Source organism: Phascolarctos cinereus, unplaced genomic scaffold (genome assembly GCF_003287225.1).
Source record: "Phascolarctos cinereus isolate Bilbo 61053 unplaced genomic scaffold, phaCin_HiC Scaffold_9;HRSCAF=440, whole genome shotgun sequence".
In the NCBI taxonomy this organism is placed as follows: Eukaryota; Metazoa; Chordata; class Mammalia; order Diprotodontia; family Phascolarctidae; genus Phascolarctos; species Phascolarctos cinereus.
In genome coordinates, this window is record NW_027556402.1 from 205,193,634 (window position 1) to 205,213,369 (window position 19,736).

General features: G+C 43.1%; 1 protein-coding gene across 24 annotated transcripts in view; it reads right to left on the reverse strand.

Annotated features, from left to right (window-relative positions):
- PPFIBP2 (PPFIB scaffold protein 2) overlaps window positions 1–19,736 on the reverse strand; it is a 216,838-nt gene that overhangs the window by 77,905 nt on the left and 119,197 nt on the right. For 23 of the 24 annotated variants that reach the window (XM_078148356.1, XM_078148357.1, XM_078148359.1 and 20 more), the window contains 2 exons: window positions 12,657–12,749; window positions 4,495–4,608 (listed from right to left, as the gene is read on the reverse strand). In XM_078148356.1, the coding sequence (XP_078004482.1) occupies window positions 4,495–4,608; window positions 12,657–12,749 (207 nt within the window). Of the gene's footprint in view, window positions 1–4,494; window positions 4,609–4,763; window positions 4,959–12,656; window positions 12,750–19,736 lie in introns of those variants that run through there. The other variant, XM_078148365.1, reaches the window with a different exon arrangement.

Consider the following 19,736-nt stretch of genomic DNA (forward strand, 5'->3'; position numbering starts at 1 on the left):
TACTAGTATGCCCAAATGTATGTACAAATGTAACAGATTCAAAGAACTATGGAAATATTTGAATGAACCAATGCAATTAAGCATGCAGAATCAATAGAACAATATAGACCATGACTACAATAATGTAATTGAAAGGAAAACAGATGGTGAGTAATTGTGATGACCAATCCTGGCCACAGAAAATGAATGAGAAAATTTGTCTCCCCTCCTTTGGTAGAATTGGTGGAACAAGAGGGAGACAATATTGGATATATTATAAGAAATAGCCACTACGTTGGTTAATTTTGCTTAATTGTTTTTGAAAAGGGAGGGCCCATTAGATAGTGGGTGTGGGAAATGGGAAAAAAACCATAATTATTTATTATTGCTGTTTTAAAAAAAAGATAAATGAAGGGGATTCTCTATCCACATCTAACTCTGGATTTTGGGTTCAGGGTGGGAGTAGAGGGAAAAAGGAGGACAATCTTCATTTGGACCAATGTAAATGCAAACGGAGACTAATAAACACTCGGCCCTGAATACTGGGTTACTAAAAACACCCACTGAAATTCACATCTTTGGGGGCAGCTAGGTAGTACAGTGGATAGAGCACCGCTCTGCAATCAGGAGAAACTGAGTTCAAATCCAGCCTCAGACTAAACACTTGACACTTACTAGCTGTGTGACCCTGGGCAAATCACTAACCTCAATTGCCTAAAAAAACCCAAAACCACATCTTTTACTTGGCCCTTGGGAAAACTGGGCCCACTCAACCCAAGTTCAGTGGTTTACAATGAAGTCTGGGCAGTGTGATAAACCCAAGGATAAATGAAAAACGTAGAAACATTGCTACCCACTAAACCACCAACCAGAGAGGCTGGCCTCCATTTGCTCATACCTGTAAACCACCTGGATAAAGAATAGTTAGTTTATAAGTGTTTAACACCATCATTCAGAAATCTCAAAAGTGTGGTCACCTTAACCAAAGCCACATAACCAAAGGAAAGAGAAGATTTATTTAAAAAGCAACAATAATAAAAACCACTTAACAAAGGATCTTGACCCTATCATACTCTAGAAAAGTAAGACTTTAATGTTAAAAAATTCAACCCACAAGATTTTTTGAATGACATTGGAACTGCACATGCTGCAGAGGCCACTTTGGCCTCAGGACTTGGGGGATGTTACAAGAAGTCCTAAGAGAAAGTTGGTCTTAAGAGAAAATATGCTAAACGAGTGAACTACTGTAACTCAGTGGCCTTAGCTATTTCCAGCCTGGCCTTCATCCCAATGCTCATCTGTCAAGTCCACAAGCCACTTTTTGTCCTATGAGTCCACAAATGCACACACCATGCAGTCACAGGACTGATGATACCAGGGGTGATTTGGCATACACTTAGCACAAATGTACCCCTTTGCTAGGGTTTCCTATCATGCTTTTCCCTTTTTTGCCAGGAGACACAAAGCAACTCCATTTAATGCTTGAAATTTTCCTCCACACACAAAAAAGCAGAGTTCTGAGCAGAAATGGCTAAAAAAATTTAAGATGATGAATGAATGAATGAAAAAAGCATATTAAGTGCTTGATAACTGATAAGCATTGTGATAGGTATTGGAGACACAAATGCTGAAATAAGATGGATACTGCCCTCAAGGGGCTTAGCAAGATTAGATCCTGGGAAAATTACAATTTGGCTTCTTTTTCATGAACCTATGGGTTGTCAGACAACACAATGGTAGCCTCTAAGCTGGCCGTGGTTGATGTTAGCCTCAATGCTTGGAAGAGATATTTTCTAAGTTTCCAAATTGGCTATTTGGTGTAGTTGGAGGTGGAGTCAAGGGAATTGGGGTCAATTCTGGCTCTGCTACTGACTACTTGTGTGAATTTCAGTCCTTTAACTCTCTTGGACCTCAGTTTCTTCATCTGTAATATTAGGAGTTCAATGTGATGGTACATTCCAGCTCTAAATCCTTAGAGTGGGAGGGCTCTCCAGCTCAGAAAAGCAATGAAAACTTTGTGTAAGAGGTGCCATTTTGGATGGACCTTGAAAAATGGCTAGAGTTTTAGTAGCGGGAGATGGGATGAAGTAGGTTTGATTGAAAGTGCAGAGCAGATGAGAGGGAATGGTTTTGGTTGGGGCTGTCTGAAAGGATAATTTGTGGCCAGATTGCAGAAGGCCCTGAAGAGTATATTTTTTTTCCCAGTAGGAAATAAAAGAAATAAAAGATTTGGGTGTAGGGGAGTGACATAATCTGTGTCTGAGGAAGACATATGGTGGTACGATACAGGATTAATTTGAGGGGAAAGCACCTAGAGGCATTAACACCAGTTGTAATAGTTCACATGAAGAGTAACACGGAACTGGACTATGGTGATAGTTATGGGAACAAACAGGACAGGATGGCTATGAGACCTATTATAAAGGTAGGGTTCGACAGGACTTGGTAGAGATGGAATAGTCCTGATGTGGAGGGTAAGGGAGGAAGAGATCATTCTGAGGTTTTCCATTTAGGTGACTGGGAAAATAGCCGTGTGATTAACAACCACAAAAAGGGTTGGGCTAAGTGACTTCCCTACATTCACAAAACAAGTTAATGACAGAGCTAGGATTAGAACCCTGGCTCCCAGTCCAGGTCCTTGCTACTATACCATGCTGCCTCCTACGAAAGAAACATGACACTTCTGAGCACAAATACACACATGCATACGCCAGCCTCAGTTGGGCTTATTCTATATGATATTCTACCATAGTAAATCTGCGCAAAACTATTTTCTGGAACAAATTCACACATATTCTGGTAACTGGCATAATTTTATGGATTAGTGAAATGCTAAAAGCCAATCTCAGGAGAGATTTAAATAGAAAATTTTAACTTGAAGCCAAAAAAAAAAGGGGGGGGGAACAAATTAGGTGCTTATCAGTTGGGAAACGGGTGAAAAAATTGTGGTTTATGAATGCAACGGGATAGTCTTGTGCAATTAGAATTACAAATACGAAGAATTAAGAGACTTGTATGAACTAATGCAAAGTAAGAACCAAGAAAGACAACACTGCTCAGTGATGTGAATGAGCGAAAACACAAGACATCAGAACTCCTATCAATGCAGTGACCAATTCTGGCTCCAGAGGAATGATGAATGAAAGGGAGTCGTAGAGTATGGGCACCCAATGGTAGACATGGTCAAAGGTTCAGTTTGTTTTGCTTAATTGCACTTCTTTGTTACAAGGAAGGGAGGTGGTTAATAAGAGATGATAGCAATATAAAAAACAAAAGTATCAATGAAATTTTTTTTTGGAGGGGAGGAGAATCATACCTATGATTTCATTGGTATAGGGAGCTCCCAGTGAAGAATCCCCTCTACTAACACAGACCAGCAAGATCAGCTGTGGAAGTTAAAGTCTTAGATAGTTGCTTGGAGCACTGACAGATAACGTGACCCTTGTCTGGGATCACAGTCGGCATGTGTCAGAAGTCTTGCTAAGTCTGAGGTTGGCCCTCTAGTCAATATACTATGCTGCCTCTATGTTAACAAAGCATTAAAAAAAAAATACTGATTAGTAGAAGCTATCAGGTCCCAAAATTGTCACCTGGCCTTCACATAATCTCTGAAATTCCCTTTTCATTCTTTCATTCCCTATTTCTCCTGCAAACAGGCTTTCCTGGTGTCGCTAATCTAAGGTACTTGCTGGATGGTGCAGGAGAAAGGCAGAAGCACTCATGTGCTGTTCTTGAGGTAATCAGGATCTGACGTGTAAACACACTTACTTTGCTTTCTGGCCATTCTTACCCCACCCCCACTCCTGAAACTGAAACTCCCGGCCTACATACCTCACCAAACTCCACCTGGCTCTAGGAACCAACCTTTGGCTGGTTATATTTTATTACTCTGGATTACTTGACAAAGCCATTCTCTTAAAAACCATGTTGGGCTAACATTAACCCACTGATGATGTTTGGGTTGAATCTGATAACAGAGGGCTGTTGTACTGAATTAACTTCTGAGAAAATTTCTACTTTGCTGCCAAGTTTAACCTGCTCGACAGGTTGTGGCTAGCCTTGCTCCCCTACTTCCCTTCCAGGTTACTCACCGTGGCAAACTGCCTCCCTGTCCCCCTTACCCCAGCTCCTCTCCCATCTGCCCCCTCCTCCCTTCCCTTCCACATTAGCCACTGTGACCAGTCTTCTTCCCATGCCTCCCTCCTGCAGGTTACTCCGGGTGACCAGCTCTCTCCCCTGCTACTCTCTGTTGCTAAATAGTATGCGTCCATCTTATATTCTCGTGACACTTCCTATCCAGAAGTTTTTAAAATGACCAGCCACTGAAGTAATTTCCTGGGTTGCCAAAAAACTAACCAATCTGTGCTCTTCTTGGGAAAGAGTAAGGAAATCACTTTTAATTCTTTTAAATCCTGCTCTTTTAATACATTCGCCCGAGGCTCTGATTTTAAGTAACCCTTAGGTCTGCAGTTTTTCAGTAACAGGTTAGGGATTCCTCTGTGTCTCTAGCCTTACCTGTTGCAGCATCTCTTCAGCAGCATTGAGTTTCACCTGGTGCCCTTCCAGGCAGACTTCTAAGTCCCGGATCTTCTCACCCTGGACCTCCACTTGGTCAGTCAGGACACTCACCTAGAGGGGGGGACCAACAAAATCAGACTGTGAAATAATCAGTGCTAACCAGTTTTCACATCACTCACAACTTGGTGGTCCCACAATGATGTGGTCCCAGTAACTGGAACACTTAGAGTCTGCTAATGAAAAAGGGGAAAAGGTCTGCTTCTTACCTCACCAGAAGTGCTCTGACATCTCTTGGGAGAAGACTACTCATTTGACTTCTAAGTGAAGAGCCCAAGAAGAAATCAGACTCATTTGTAAAACGCCTCAGTAGAGAGACATATGTTCATATGAGGTCAATAATATTCCTCCTACGGAGTGGAAAGCAGAGCAGGTAAGACGGCACACAGCCGATATTTGCCCATGGCAAAAAGCATAGCCCTATTTGAGCTAGCTACCCAGCGAGCCTACCACTTGAAGGGAGAAGATGGGGGGGGAAAAAAACTCTGCTAGAAATAACCAATGACCTTCCACCTCTCATGAAGGGATAAGAATCACTAACCTATCAGACAAGCTTTTGGAAGCAATTAAAGAATGTGGATGTAAAGGGCATGTGTTAGCACCGACAACAGTTGGCTCCAGAAAGGTTTCCAGGGTCTACATGCCAAAACATGACTGTAAGAAACTGGCACCCAGGAGCGGCTTTGCATGATGGCAGCGAAAATCCAGTCACCTTTCTAAAGAACTTCAAAAAATCTACTAAAGATTTTAACTAATGGGAAGTGCTGGCAATCCATGAGCTGACTTATGCCAGAAAACAACCTTATGTAGCATGTAACCATCTCCATGGCACTCTCTACTAGCTCTGTCTTATAATAATTTTTGTTTAAGATATCTCAAAGAAATCCCATGCTGTCTGTCACCAAAAGGTTAAGCAACCTGTACTATGCCTCTGCAGTCTACATATGTGTCTACTGTCCCAACACATAGAAGACCACTGAGTTCAGACTCAATGCTACTTTTAAACAATTCTATGGTCTTGGATGTTAGAGAATGCTTTCTAAGACTTTCTTGGAGCTTCGGACGAGGAAACAATGCTTCAAAACCATTTTATTCTAAAAGAGGCTCCTTCTGTAAGCTACATTTACGTGAAACATACGTCTTTGAAAACGCTTGTCCAGTTTACTAAATATCCTTGCCAGATTCCTTTCTTCTAGGGTTGGAGCCATCAACTTTCAGATGACTGCTCAGGCTGCACACCAACCCGAGGATTCTGCACTGCTGACCCTGGCATCTGCCGGGTTTTTGAAGTTTGACCCCTCAAACAGGACCCAGAGAGGCAAGGACAGCTCTATGCCCCTTGCTAGCAGGAAGCAGTTTCAGAAGTCCAGACTTTCACCCCTTTCCCCAAAAGAATTTGGGTCAAATTTGTTTGAGGGGGGAATGATAGGGTGTGACTCAAGCCAAGGTCTTTGCCCCTTGCCCTAAAGGGAATCTGGTTCCCCTTGTCTACAGGCCCCAGCCCCTCATCTGCCTTGAAAGCCTTAGCCTACCTTTTAATCTCATTCAGATACCTTTCAGTTCCAATCTCTGGAAATTCTCACCTTGACCCTTTTCCCAGACCATTTTCCCAGACCCTTCCCTGGTCACCTAAAGTATATAAGATCTACCCTGGCCCTCATTCAGGGCTGAGAATCTCATGCTCAAAAGGCTGAGAACCTCTCATGCCCGCTCATCCTTACAGACATCACCTAGCCCTAAGTGTTTTATCACTAATAAACTTTTCCTCTGGATGAAGAAAAAAAAAAAGAAAACGCTTGTCCATACCATAAATCATAAATTATTGGTTTCGGTCTTTTCAACTCAGAACCTATCCAAAGTGCTTCCATCTCTGCGTGAGCAGCCAAAAAGTTCAAAGCTAAATATAGTACTCTAGTAACTCATCCCAGGTGTCTGTTAATACGCAGTTCTCTATTCTTTTTAACTGGTCATTATTCCATTTTAATTTTTAATTGTCTCTTTTACATGTGGTTTTTAAAAGTTACATCAATTGTGTTTTAAAAGTAGTACCCAACCCACAACCCTACCAAACAAAGAAACATTCACCAAAACAAAGAAAATGCACCCCCCTCATAGCATCATATTAAAAAAAAGTTTGGTACTTTAAAGAATACAAAACAATACACTGGCATCTTCTTTCAGGGTGTACTCTCTCTGGGTGCTATGTCTGTTAGAAAATACTTTACATGGTCCAATATATTTCCTTAATTAACATTACAGGCCATAGATTTAGAAATGGAAGGGATCTTAAAGGTCTAAAAGGCCTCCATTTTTACTAATAAAGACACTGAGGCCTAAACAGATCAAGTGACTTTCCCAAGGTCACACAGAGAGCAAATGGAAGAGGTGGAATTTATACTCAGCTCCCCGCTCCAAATCCAGTGTTTTTTCTACTTTCTATATGGTATGATACCTTGCTTTTACTTTACATGTTAGCTCCTTGAGCAATGCGACTATTTTTCATTCTTTATCTGTATCCCTAGTTCTACAACTTTAACCCACTATATATCTCATGATGTACACTCATTTCTCATCTCACGATGGGTCAGTAAAAGCCAGGGATTCTACCAGGCACACGTCAGTGGTAGTCCCATGATGACCACCATACCTTCAAGTCAAGGGGATGAAGCCCCATTTCCATCCAATTTGTGGGCATATTTGGAACAAAAGTAGGCCTTTTTTGTGTGGCAACTCCAGGCGTCTTTTCTTTCCAAGCAATATTTATCCATCTTTTAGACGAGATAACAAAATCTCTATTAACAATGAGATGAGCCTCTTCAGGGTGAATGGATTTTCTGGATAACTGAGGGGGTATGTAGAAATGATAAAGATGTGTATCTTTATCTGTCTATCTAGGGGAAACCTGTGAACTACATAGTTCAAGTATTATTACCTCGATTTTACAGAAGAGGAAACTAACTCAGAGAAGCTAGGTAATTTCCACAGGGTCACATAAGTACTGGAGCCAATTTCAAACTCATATCTCTCCTGACTCCATGTCCACTGTCCCAGAAATGCCTTTTTGTTGAAAAACTACTTCTGCTTTTCTGCCTTAGCTGGTACAGGGCAGGGACCATAACAACATATTTCCATTCTGCCTAAGGATCTTGTGGAGACCCAGAGTGCTTTGATTCTCACTGCCCAGGACCATGAGAGAAGAAACAGAATGTGCTGGAGAGACAGGGTTGAATTGGAACAAATATGTCCTTTGTTTTGGTCTCTGGCCTGAAGTTAACTCAGACAAATTTAATCCAAGAGATATTCATTAAGTGCCTATTACGTGTGGGCAAGGCACTGTGTGCCAGACTGGGCATAAGATGGTAAAAACTGACCCAATCTCTGCCTCCAAGGAGCTGAAATCTGATTAGAACAATCGGGCACGTACACAAACAATTATGAGACAAAGCACAATGTGACTGGAAAAAAAGGCGAGATGTAAAGTGCAGAGGGAAATCTGAGGAACAGAAGAGTCACTTCCACTTTGGAGTCTGAAGACAGACAGATCTGAGAAACCTCATGGAGGAGGTGGCAGCTGGACTGGAGTGGGAAGTCTGAGTCAGACAAGATGACAAGAGCTTGAGTTCTAGGACCTTACAGAAGGTCTGCTTAAATGCACCAACGAGAATATAGTAATAGTAGCAGCAGCACTACTAATGATAAACAGTAATAATGATGATGATAGCTAGCATTTATATAGTACCTACCATGTGCTAAGCACTTTACAAATATCTTGTTTGATCCTCACAACAACCCTGAGAAGCAGGTGATGTTATTATCTCTGTTTTGCAGTAGAGGAAACTGAGGCAAACAGAGGTTAAGTGACTTGCCCAAGGTCACACAGCTAGTCTAAGGCTGGATTTGAACTCAGGTCCTCGTAACTCCAGGCCCTACGCTCTATCTAGTGTACCACCCAGCTGCCTGATAGGGTACACAGGGCTACAGCTAGAAAATGGCAGCTGGACATACAGGGGAGTGATGTGTAATGAATCTACAAGGCTAGGCCAGATCCAGTCTGGGGAATTTTAAGAGCCATTAGAGTAGTTTACATGTGCGGTCAGGGGTAGGTGATACTACCCACAGAACTACAGGTTGGGAGGGACAGTTTTGAGTAGATAATGATGGATTAAATTTTGCTGATTTTGAGTGTAAGGTGTTGTAAGGATAGCCATAAGGAATCATCCAAAAGTGAACTGGAAATACAGAATTGAGGCATACACAAAGAAGAGACTGGACCTGGCAAAATAGGTTTAGAAATTATCTTACACTATACTGTAAGTTTTCAGTAGCACGTAAGCTCCTTGAAGGCAGAAGCTATTTGGGATTTTGTATTTGTAACCCTAGCACATGGCATGGTGCCTTGCACACATTAGACAAATGATAAACGTTTGTTAAATTTAATTAAATTGAATCTGTCTAGAAGCGACCATTGAGGCCAGGAACAGAGTCTTGGCAGGGATGGAGTGGGAGTGGGGGAGCAAGAGCACATCTATCTCTACTTTAGGAAAGAGGCAAAAAGATGAACCAGAAAAGGATATTGAGAAGGACAAGTAAGATAGGCAGGAGAACTGTGACCCTTGTCTGTCATTTAAGCTCTTCCAGACTCAGTTTCCTTGGCTGTAAAATGAGGAGAATAGTAACACCAGGTCATCGTAAGGATTGAATGAGATAACATGCCAAGACCCATAGAAAGCCCTTTGCAAACCTTGAAACACTGTCTGGAGGCTAGATATTATCAGAGAGAACAGCTTTAATAAAGTGGTAGGGTTGGGAGCCAGAACAGAAGAGGTTGTGGGTGGCAAGGAAGCAGAGATAAAGAGTAAAGACTGACCCTTCTAGATACTGAAGAGTGGGGACGGAGTGTAGAATTGGTGGCTTCAAGAGCAAGTCGCTAAGTGCTGCTGTGGGAAGCGTGATGGGAGTCAATCAGGGAGGAACATAAGGACTGCAGTACATGAGTGAAGGCCTAGCTTAGGTTCACTGACGAAGCAGAGCAGCAAAGTGGCAGAGTGGACAAGGTTGGAATTAGAGTCTGGAGGACTCCTCCGCTGGCCCTTCCTAGCTGTCTGACCATGGCCAAAGCCTCAATTTCCTCAGCTACAAAACACAACTAATAATATTTGCACACTCGACCTTGGAACCCAGCATGGTCTAACGCATTAAATATATTGGTCTTGAAATGAGAGGATGTCTATAAAGTGCTTATAACACTTTAAAGTGCTATTTCAACACCAGTTTTTGTTATTATTATTGTCATCATCATTATTACAGATTTGCAGTGGACTCAGTTATGACTTTCTCTACTGGGTGCTGCCTCTCTGGAGCAGGAAAGGAGAAGGCACCTATGCCCTCAGCTGGGAATCAAAAGGGTGAAAAAGGCCAGAGGAGAAGCGGGTAGGGGATTCATAGGTTGCAGCAATGCAACAATAGGGTCAAAGGAATGAAGGGGAAGCAGTGAAGTCCAAACAGAGCTGATAACCTGAGAGACCAGGGAGGGGTGGAGGGACTGGGGCAACGAGGGCGAAGAGCAGGTTCAGCAAAGGCAGGAGATTGTGATCAGAGAGGGAAGTTTCAGGTGATGGTGAAGCTGAAGGTGTGACCATCTCTGTGGGGAGCTGAGACAGAGTGGAGACTGATCTAGGTCACGGGAGCCAAGCAGGTTGAGCAGGTAGGAGGCCCAGGGCAGTGAATGTGGGGTGGTAGAAAAAGGGCTAGACTTGGTGCCAGAGGGCCTGGGTTCAAATTCTGCCTTAGTCATTTACTACCTGAATGTCCTTGGGCACATTGCACAGCCTCTGTTGGTCTCAGGTTTCTCATTTAGTACATGAGAAGATTGGACAAGACGACCTCTAAGACCTTCTCTAGATCTCTGATCTTAGAGCCTTGGATTTGAATCCTGGCTCTCTTACTATGGGTAAATCACAACTTCTCTGGGCCTCAGTTTACTTCTCTGTATAAATGGGGGGGAGAAGAGAGGAGAGAAGAAGATGAACTTGAGCTAAGTGGCATGGCAGATAGAACATGAGATTTGGTTTAAAGACCCTTACTAGCTGTGTGACCCTGGGCAAGTCACTTGACCAATCTTGGCCTCAGTTTCCTCATCTGTAAAAAATGAGAATAACAGCACCTACCTTACACGGTTGTTGTGAGGGTCAAATGAGTTAACATATGGATAGTACTTTACCCTTAAAGCCCTATAAAATGCTGCCATCGTCATCCTCATTGGCGAGGGCTGAATGGGATGCCAGTTTTTTCCACCTGAAAGTCTTATCAACTTAGGACAGGGGGTGGGGTGAATAGAAAGGCTCTGAGGCAAGTGCTACAGTCATGTAAAGGAAGTGGGAGGTCCATGGACAGCGGCACCAAAGGAAAGGCAGGTGAGGCCAAGAAAGAGTCTGGAGCTAGCAGAAGGCAGGAGGATTGCATCTCCTCCTCCTAACCCTCTGACATGGGCGAGGAGGCGGAAGACGAGGATGGGTCTAGCAGCCAGCCTTGGAGAGAGTGGCAACAGAAATGGGGCCCTCACCAACCCCAAAAGCCCGATTTCAGTTAGGCCCAGGAAACAGAAGGAATGGAAGAGATCAGGAACTTAGTAACATGACAATGGGGATCCTTGGGGGCATGGTGGAAACGGGCTGGGGAAGAAGAGGGACTGGGGAGGGCCACAGTGGAGTTAGTGGGAATGGAGCAAACAGCAAGAGCTATCAGCTTGTTAGGTTGTATTTTTCGCATTCCACCTACGAATGAAGACAAGAAAATGTTCTGGTAAACTGAGGCTTCCCCACAGTAGATTCTGGTTTCATTATTCATGGTGCGTTAAGAGTGGAGAATTTTAAAGTGATTGTTGATAAATCAAAATAAATTAATTCTGAGAAAAAGAATGGAGAATTTTAAAGAAATGCATGAGAGCAGAGAGAGAGAGAGGAAAGAGAAGAAAAAAGAGAGGGAGGAAAGAGAGAGGGAAAGGGAGGGGATAAAAAGAGAGGAGGAAACAGAGATAAAGTAAGGCAGAGAGAGTGAAACAGAGACAGAGAAAGAGAGAGGGAGGGAGAGATGGAGAAAGGAAAGGAGACAAAGAGATGGCCCTTTTCTCCAAATACTATTAGGCATCATGTCAGCTACCAGGACCAAGTCCTGCTGCAGATGTCTGCAATTACTGTAATTATAGCTGCAAAGCTCTCAGGCCAGATGAACAGCACGCACAGCACTTAGCACACAGTATGGAGGAGAGCCTTCGCTCAGAAGAGAACCAAGTGTGGACGGAAGAAAGACCAGGGAGGTTCTTTTTCCACAGAATAGTCACCATTGCATGGTCATTAAATAAATCTGGATCAGGAGAACAGAAGGTAAAAGACTTTGAGGAAGGTGAGCTGCTTTGCCAGGGCTGTTGTTTTAAAAAACTAAACTAAACTAAACTAAACTAAAGAGAAAAACCCCTCTGGACTCTATTTTTTTTTAGCCCCACATGTAATGAAACCTGAGCTTTTTGAATTCGCTGACACTTCAGAGAGCTTTATAGACTGAAGATACTATATGCCACGTGTACTCTCTGTCACTCGGGAGGGGATCTGATTACTCCTGCTTCCTGGTCTCCACCAGGTCTGTGGAAGAGAATGTGGGTGCCAGGCATTCAAAATCCAGCAGGGCTTGTCTGTGCTGCACATCACAGTTACAATCTGTTTTATTTGTGAACATTTCTTTAACACACTCTCTCTCTCTCTCCTCTGAAGGCCCCAAGGAAAGGGTCAGTGTGGTCTATCACAAACAATGCTAGACCTAAAAAGTCAAGACAGACCTGGTTTCCAATCCCATCACTGATGTTTGCACGCATTAGGACTGCAGGAAAGTCTCCGAATCTGTTTCCTTATCTGTAAAATGGGTATAAGAGTACTTGCAATATTTGCCTCATAGCATGGTGGGTAGAAAACAACTTTGTATAAAGCAATCTATGCAAGTTGCTGTTAACGTTCTTCTTAATCTCTCTGAGTGCCCCGAATGCCAGCAACACAGGGTTACACCTGCAATGGGAGAGCAGGACAAAGGATAACAGTGTGGGAAGGACATACCTGTAACATAAGAGATTCCTTGTCACCTTCCAATCTGGCCAAGCGCTCCTGGTAGGTTTCATTCGTAACTGCAGCTGGGTGGTTTACCTGTGACTGAAGAAAAAAAAACCTATTAAAAGACTAGAGAAAAAAATCGATTTCCCAATTAACTAAGTGATTTGTGATGAATTATCAGTCAGAAGATGTGAGAAACCACCCAGAGAAAAAGGAAACCACAAGATTTCGAAATTCTTCACAATAGTGGTGAACAGACAAGATGCCACTCAAAGGTGTGTGTTAAGAGCCTTGCCAAAAAAAAAAAAGCACCTTGCCAAACCATCCAGCATGACCTCATCCCAGCCCTTTCGAACTCCTCTGAGAGGGAAAGGCAGCTCTGAATGAACCTGACATGTTGAGTCTGGTTTGCCCCTGGGCGCCATCCTCAAGGCCGCCCACGGCAGGAAGAAGGGCCTTCTTTCTTCCAGAAGCCAAACACAATAGGAGACCACTGGACAATGACCTTTCTGTAATTACAGGCCTGCTTCCATGCCCAGCACCACAGTTCTCCATTGTGGGCAGCTTGAATCTAGACTTGAATAGGCTTGTCTATGGCTGGGCCAGAGCAGAGGGAGGGATGTGGGCAGGAGCCATCAGGCTATAACGCCTACTTCCCTGAGTCAGCACCTTGACCTTGGAGGGTGTGTTTCCTACAGAACAACAATTCTTACGTGAGGGAGGGGACTGAGCTGGAACTAGTCCCAGTGTCACACTCCAAAGTAGAGTGGTTGGTCCACCAGTGACCCCACAGTCACGATTGCTCATGTGAGTGTAGGATCTTGGCGGTGCAGTGCATAGAGGAAAACTTGCATAGGAAAATTGCCTCAGATGCTTGCTATAGTTGTTTGACCCTGGGCAAGCCACTTACCCTCTCTCAGCTTTGGCTACTCATCTGTAAAATTGGTACAATAGTACCCACTTAACAGGGCTGTTGTGAGGATCAAACAATATAAAATATGTAGAGCACTTTGCAAATCCTTAAACAGCATTACATAAATGGTAGCTATGATTATTATTGTGAGGGTTATGATTATTGGTTAGAGAAGCATTAGAAGACTTACATGAATAGATGCAAAGTGAAATAAGAACCAGGAAAACAATACACACAATGCTATAACAAGATAAATGAAAAAAAAGAAAAAAAAGCAACAAATCAAAACTGAATCCTGCAAAATTCTAATGACCAAGCTTGTCCCCAAAGAAGAGATATGAAAAGTCCCACTCTCCCTTCATTGCAGGGCTAGGGGAAAATGAGTATGGAACACTGTCAGACCTTTCTGTTGGTTACTTTTACTGAACATTTTCTGTTTCTTTTTTAGCCTTTATATAAGGGATGGCTCTCTGGGAAAAGGAGTGGAATACAGTGGAGAAAGAAAAGAAAAAAAATTCCAATAAATACTTATTTCTAAAAATTATGACTCGGCAATTGTTAGGGATTGATTCCCTGTCCCAAAAACTTGTTCATGGGACTTTCCTCAAGAGGCACAATCCTGTAAGTCAGGGAATGGAACTGAAGAGAGCCTTAATGAGAGATCTATGGAAGTGGGAGGGATTCCACAGGACCCCTAAACTGTACTATTATTTTGACGTTTGGTAGGCCCTACAATTGGTAGGCAAACTAATTGTTGTTTGCTTATTTTCTGTGTTATAGAGTTCTAAACCATCAGAGCTATCAGGAGCAACAGAAAAAAATAAGATCCAGCACTCTACGCTGGATGAAGCTGCCCCTTCTAATTCGATCTAATTCGATCTAATTCGATCCTCACAACAACCCTACTGAGGCAGGTACTACGCATGTGATAACAATAATTATAGCTATTGGGGGCAGCTAGGTGGAACAGTGGATAGAGCACTGGCCCTAGAGTCAGGAGAATCTGAGTTCAAATTTAGCCTCAACACTTATTAGCTATGGGACCCTGGACAAGTCACTTAACTCCAATTGCCTCAAAAAAAAATAGGTAGCAATTGTATAGCAAGTTATGATCGGCAAACATTTTACATATGTTAACTCATTTGATCCTCACAACAATCCTGAAAGGGAGGTACTATTATGATGCCCATTTTGCAGACTAGAAAATAGAGGCACATAGAGATTAAATGACCTGCTCAAGGCCATACAGATAGTATGTATCTGAATCAGTATTTGAACTCAGATCTACCTGATTCTAAGTCCTACATTCTCTCCACTGCACCACAGAATGGCCTCATAATAATGGATAACATTATTATTAGTCTTACAATTTACAGACAAGGAAAACTAGAACCTTGAGAAACTAAATGACCCCTAAGGTCACTTGGCTAATAAATCCTGATCCCAGTAGGAAAGTGATTGACATAGAATCCCAAAGTGATTTAACAGCAGAGCCTAGACATAAACCCTGATTTCCAGTCTTCTAAGGCAGTGTTCGGTTCACAATAGCCCCACATGACCTATCTGTCCTCCGTAACAAATTTGGACATAGTGGGTACCTTTTTTTTTTTAATGTGAGAAAACCATGTTTTGCATGACTGCACATGTATAATCTATATCAAATTGCTTGCCTTCTCAAGGGAGGAAGGGAATTTGTAACTCGAAATTTAAAAAAAAAAGCCAATGTTAAAACTTTTTGTTCATATGTAATAGAGAAAAAAAAGGGGGGGAGGAAGAACTGAAATGAATTTAGACTTTAAATCAGTAAATATCCTTGTTCTGCCTTTTAACTGATTTGAACTAGAGTAATTTCAGACCACATTATTTCCATAACCTGAAAAAGGAAACTTGAATTACTGTTCTTAGTAATGAGTTTATTAGACAGTTCAGCTGCTGAGGAATTACCCATCCCTGCCTATGGAAGGGCGGAAGTTCTAGGGGCACAATTGAAATACGGCAGTCAAGAGGGATGGGCAAATTCTGAACTTGGTAACTTTTTCCTAACATTGCAATTAACAAATACAGGAACCAAAAAAAAAAATACACGCGCAAGTGTCATTCATACTCTCTGCCACAGAGAAGACATAAATTATGAAGGAGGGAAGAGCTTTGAGGTCAAATCAGAACATTCTACAAGTCCTACCACTGTTGAACATTCCATTATGGAGAACTGTTACTAGCTGTGTGACCCTGAGCAAGACGCTGAAAGTCTGCATCTGCTTTCCTAAACTGGGGGGCAGGGGGTGGGCATAATAGCACCAAACTCTCAGAGTAGTTGTGCAGATCAAATGAGACATTTGTAAAATACTTACAGTGCCAGGCACATGGTAGGTCCATCTATCCATCGATCCTTCCTTCCAAATGTTCATAGACTCTCTGAATCAGAAGGGACCTTAAATGCTATCTGACCTGCACCTGTTGAAGAATCCTCTTTACCAGTGGTTCTCAAACTTTTTGGTCTTATGACTCCTTTACATTCTTTTCTGAGTACCATGGTTTAAAAAAAGATATCAGTAAGCTGAACAGTTTACAGTTTCGGACAACGGAGGGCCTTGGACTCCTGCCATATGAGGGTCATTGGAAGAAATTGGGCAAGAGACTACTCTGGGGGGCACATGATGGCTGCCTTCAAATATTGACAGAGCTGTCATGTAGAGGATGGATTCTATTTGTTCATTTTCCCACCAGCTACATTTCTTGGACTGGATTCCCCCATGATTGTGCTCCCAGGAAACCTCTTCACCAGCAAACTCATCACCCTGAGACATTGCATCAGCAATGAACCAGGAGTAGTAGGTAGAAGTTGCAAAGAGGCACATTTAGGTTTGATGTCAGAAAAAACCTAACAATTAGAGCTATGTAAAAGTGGAAGGAAAGTCTTGGGAGGGGCTGGGCACGTCCCTTCTTGATAGCTGGGTGGCACAGTGGATAGAGCACCACACTTGGGGGTCAGGAAGGCTTGAGTCTGAATTCTGCCTCAGATCCTTGGGTGACCCTGGGCAAATTACTCAATTTCTATGTGCTCACAACAAAGAAGGTGCCATGCCCTGTGGGCAAAGCAGAATCACAGCAGCACAATGGAAATGCGAGATGCTCAAATCCAAAGAGATCTCCAAACCGAATGGTCAAAGGGGCTATCTGTGCCCCACCAGTGGCAGAGCATTCCAAGCTTGTACTGGACTGATCAGCCACAGCTGAACACACTGTACCTTGACCCCAACATCATGGCGGCACTGGTCCTATTCAAGCAAGATGCACAAACAACAGTGGCAGCAGCCTCAGCTTCCTTATTTTTGAAGTGGGGATAATAATGGTACCTACCTAGCAGGGTTGTTATAAGAGTCAAACAAGGTAAGACATCTAAAAGGTTTTGCAAACCTCAAGCTTCTACTTAAATGCTATCATGATCATTATCTTTCAGCAGAGTCTAGATGATTATTTGTTGGCTACGTCATAGTAGGGATTCCTCTCCTGTGTGGGTAGGACACGGAGGCTCTTAATTCTCCAATTCTGAGATTCTGTGATTACCCCAGGGTGATCTAAGGCTGGTAAGTGATCTTCTCAGGTCCCTCATCACTCTGCCCCTGGTCTAGAAGCTTTGGTGATGTCATCTTTGGGTTAAATGCTTCAGTTTACATGGTGACTGGGGGCCAACCAGAACCCTGACCTCGTAAGAAGAACACAAGGATACTGATCCCCAGGTGTCTCTAGAAAATTAACTAGGTGGAATGAAGGTGGGGTCATCTGAGGCCACTCCCCCAGAAATTCCATGGGTATTCCTGTACTCCCAGGCTTCAGACTCTAATTTCAACTCTAAGCAAGTGGAAAGGCTGATGTACCATGTAGCCTCGAATAGCACAACAAGGCCTCAAATTCTTCAGTGACCGTGTAATGGATTAAAATGCTGCTTTAATAAGAAAACAGTAGGATAATCTATCTTTGGTGCTGGAATGGTTTATCCAAGAGCTTTCTGTTTGGCAAAGGTGCTGAGCAGACGGAGGAATGGAATCAACTTCTGTCTACTGTTGTCTCAGCTCTTTCTGAAGAGGCCAGCGGGAAGGGGGGAGGGGACAGCTTGCAGTTGCCTGTGTTTATGGTCAGCCTGGGAGTCAGATTACAAATGACAAGAGTTGAAATCTCTGCACACAGCCCTCCCTCAGCATCTCAGCTGGTGCTAAAGACTTGTTGTTCTGACATCCTGGGCTATGAAATTTCCATAAAGACTGATCAAAAAGGCTTTGTGCATGTGGCTGCCTAGGGGCTCTGACAACTGGATGTCTTCAGGAGGTATGTGAAGGAGCCAAAAAAATATCAGCACCGAACACATTCAGGCTCATATTTTTATAGGAAGTCCTTTCCCCTCAACTACGTTAATGTGGAAGAATTATACTTTTACTCAATAAACAGATTTCTGTCATGCGCAGTGCCCAGGGTGGGCTGGGTGTGGATCAAGGATGAGATATATCTTTGTTCTCACAGAGGCTATAAGGAAGGAAATATGCATTTATTAAGCACCTACTATATGTCAGGCACCATGCTAAGCACTTTACAAATGTTATTTTGTCCACCCAACACTTGGAGATGGCTGTTATTATTATCCCCATCTTGTAGTTGAGGAAACTGAGGCAGATGGCAGTTAAGTGACTTACCATTGTCAATAGCTAGTAATTGTTTGGATTTGACCCCAGGCCCTCCTGACTCTAGGCTGGGCACTCTATCCACCTTGTAATCTCACTGCCCCTGCTTTTAAGATCATAGGATCTTGGGGGTAGCTAGGTGGCACAGTGGATAGAGCACCAGCCCTGGAGTCAGGAGGACCTGAGTTCAAACCCGGCTTCAGACACTTGACACTTACTAGCTGTGTGACCCTGGGCAAGTCACTTAACCCCAACTTCCTCAAAAAAAAATCACAGAATCTTAGATACAGAGAAGAAAGGACCTAAGAGTGCAACCATTTTGTTCTAGAGATAAGGAAACTATCAGGAATCAGGAAAGTTAAGTGACTTACTAGTCCAAGGTCACACAGATATTTCCAGGCAGAATTAGGGTTCAAACCAGGTTCCCTGCTTCCAAAGCCAGTGTTCTATCCATTGGAAAACCCTGCACCTCCTGGATGGACATATTAAAAAAATAACTCCAATGCCAGGCAGTCTACAAGGAGTGCCAAAGATCTGCTGAAAACTGCATGTGCTATGAAGTCATTGGACCAAGGGTTTGCTGCGGGTTAAGGTAGTTAAGGAAAGCTTCCTGGAAAGGGAGAGAGCGGAGGGAGAAAGCAGTAAACACAGGATTTTAACAGCGGAGAGAGTATTGTAAGCTAAGTTGGGGGGAGGACGAGAGGAGGGAGGAATATTGTGAACAAAAGCAGAAAGAGAGGAGCAAGTCTGTAAACAGCTTGGATGCAGCTCAGAGGGATGATTTAGGGCAAGAGAACGATTTTTAAAAAATAGCATTTTGACCATGCGTGCATTTGGTAAGATCTATATTTTGTGTTTCATTTTAAAAGATGTTCTTCAACTACCCTGCTACACAGCCTCGGACAAATCTTTCCCTCTCTGGGTCCCAGTACTCACTCTCTCTCTCTCTCTCTCTCTCAAATGGACAACAGCATAAGGATCAGAGAGCTAGAACTGGAAGTCTCCCTTCATTTTGCAAATGAGGAAATTGAGGCCCAGGGAAGTTAAGGAGATTACCAGTGGTCACACAGGTAGAGGTAGGATTTGAACCCAGGTTCTCTGACTTGAAAGCCAATGCTCTTTGCACACTATTTCCCTTTCTCTAAGGTCCTCACTAGCTCTATTCGTAGCCTATGAATATTACCTGGATTGCAAAAAAGAGCTTCAGACTAAGACTAGGAATCCACTCTCTCAGAAGCCCACGAGTGCAGTGGCTCAGTAGCTGGGGTTTCCTTACAAATGAGGGGCCTCAGCTGACAAATCCATGCTTCCAACAGGGGTGTCAATTTGCGCTCAGAGTCCCCAGACAAAACATCACAAAAGGATGCCTTAAGCTTAATTGCCAAGTAGTCACCTACATGGAGATAAGAACACCTCCCTCCTCCCCAGGGGGAGTGGAGATCCTTCCCTGGTGATCCGGGATTCCATCCCCCCAACTCTTGGCTCCCTGGCCCATGG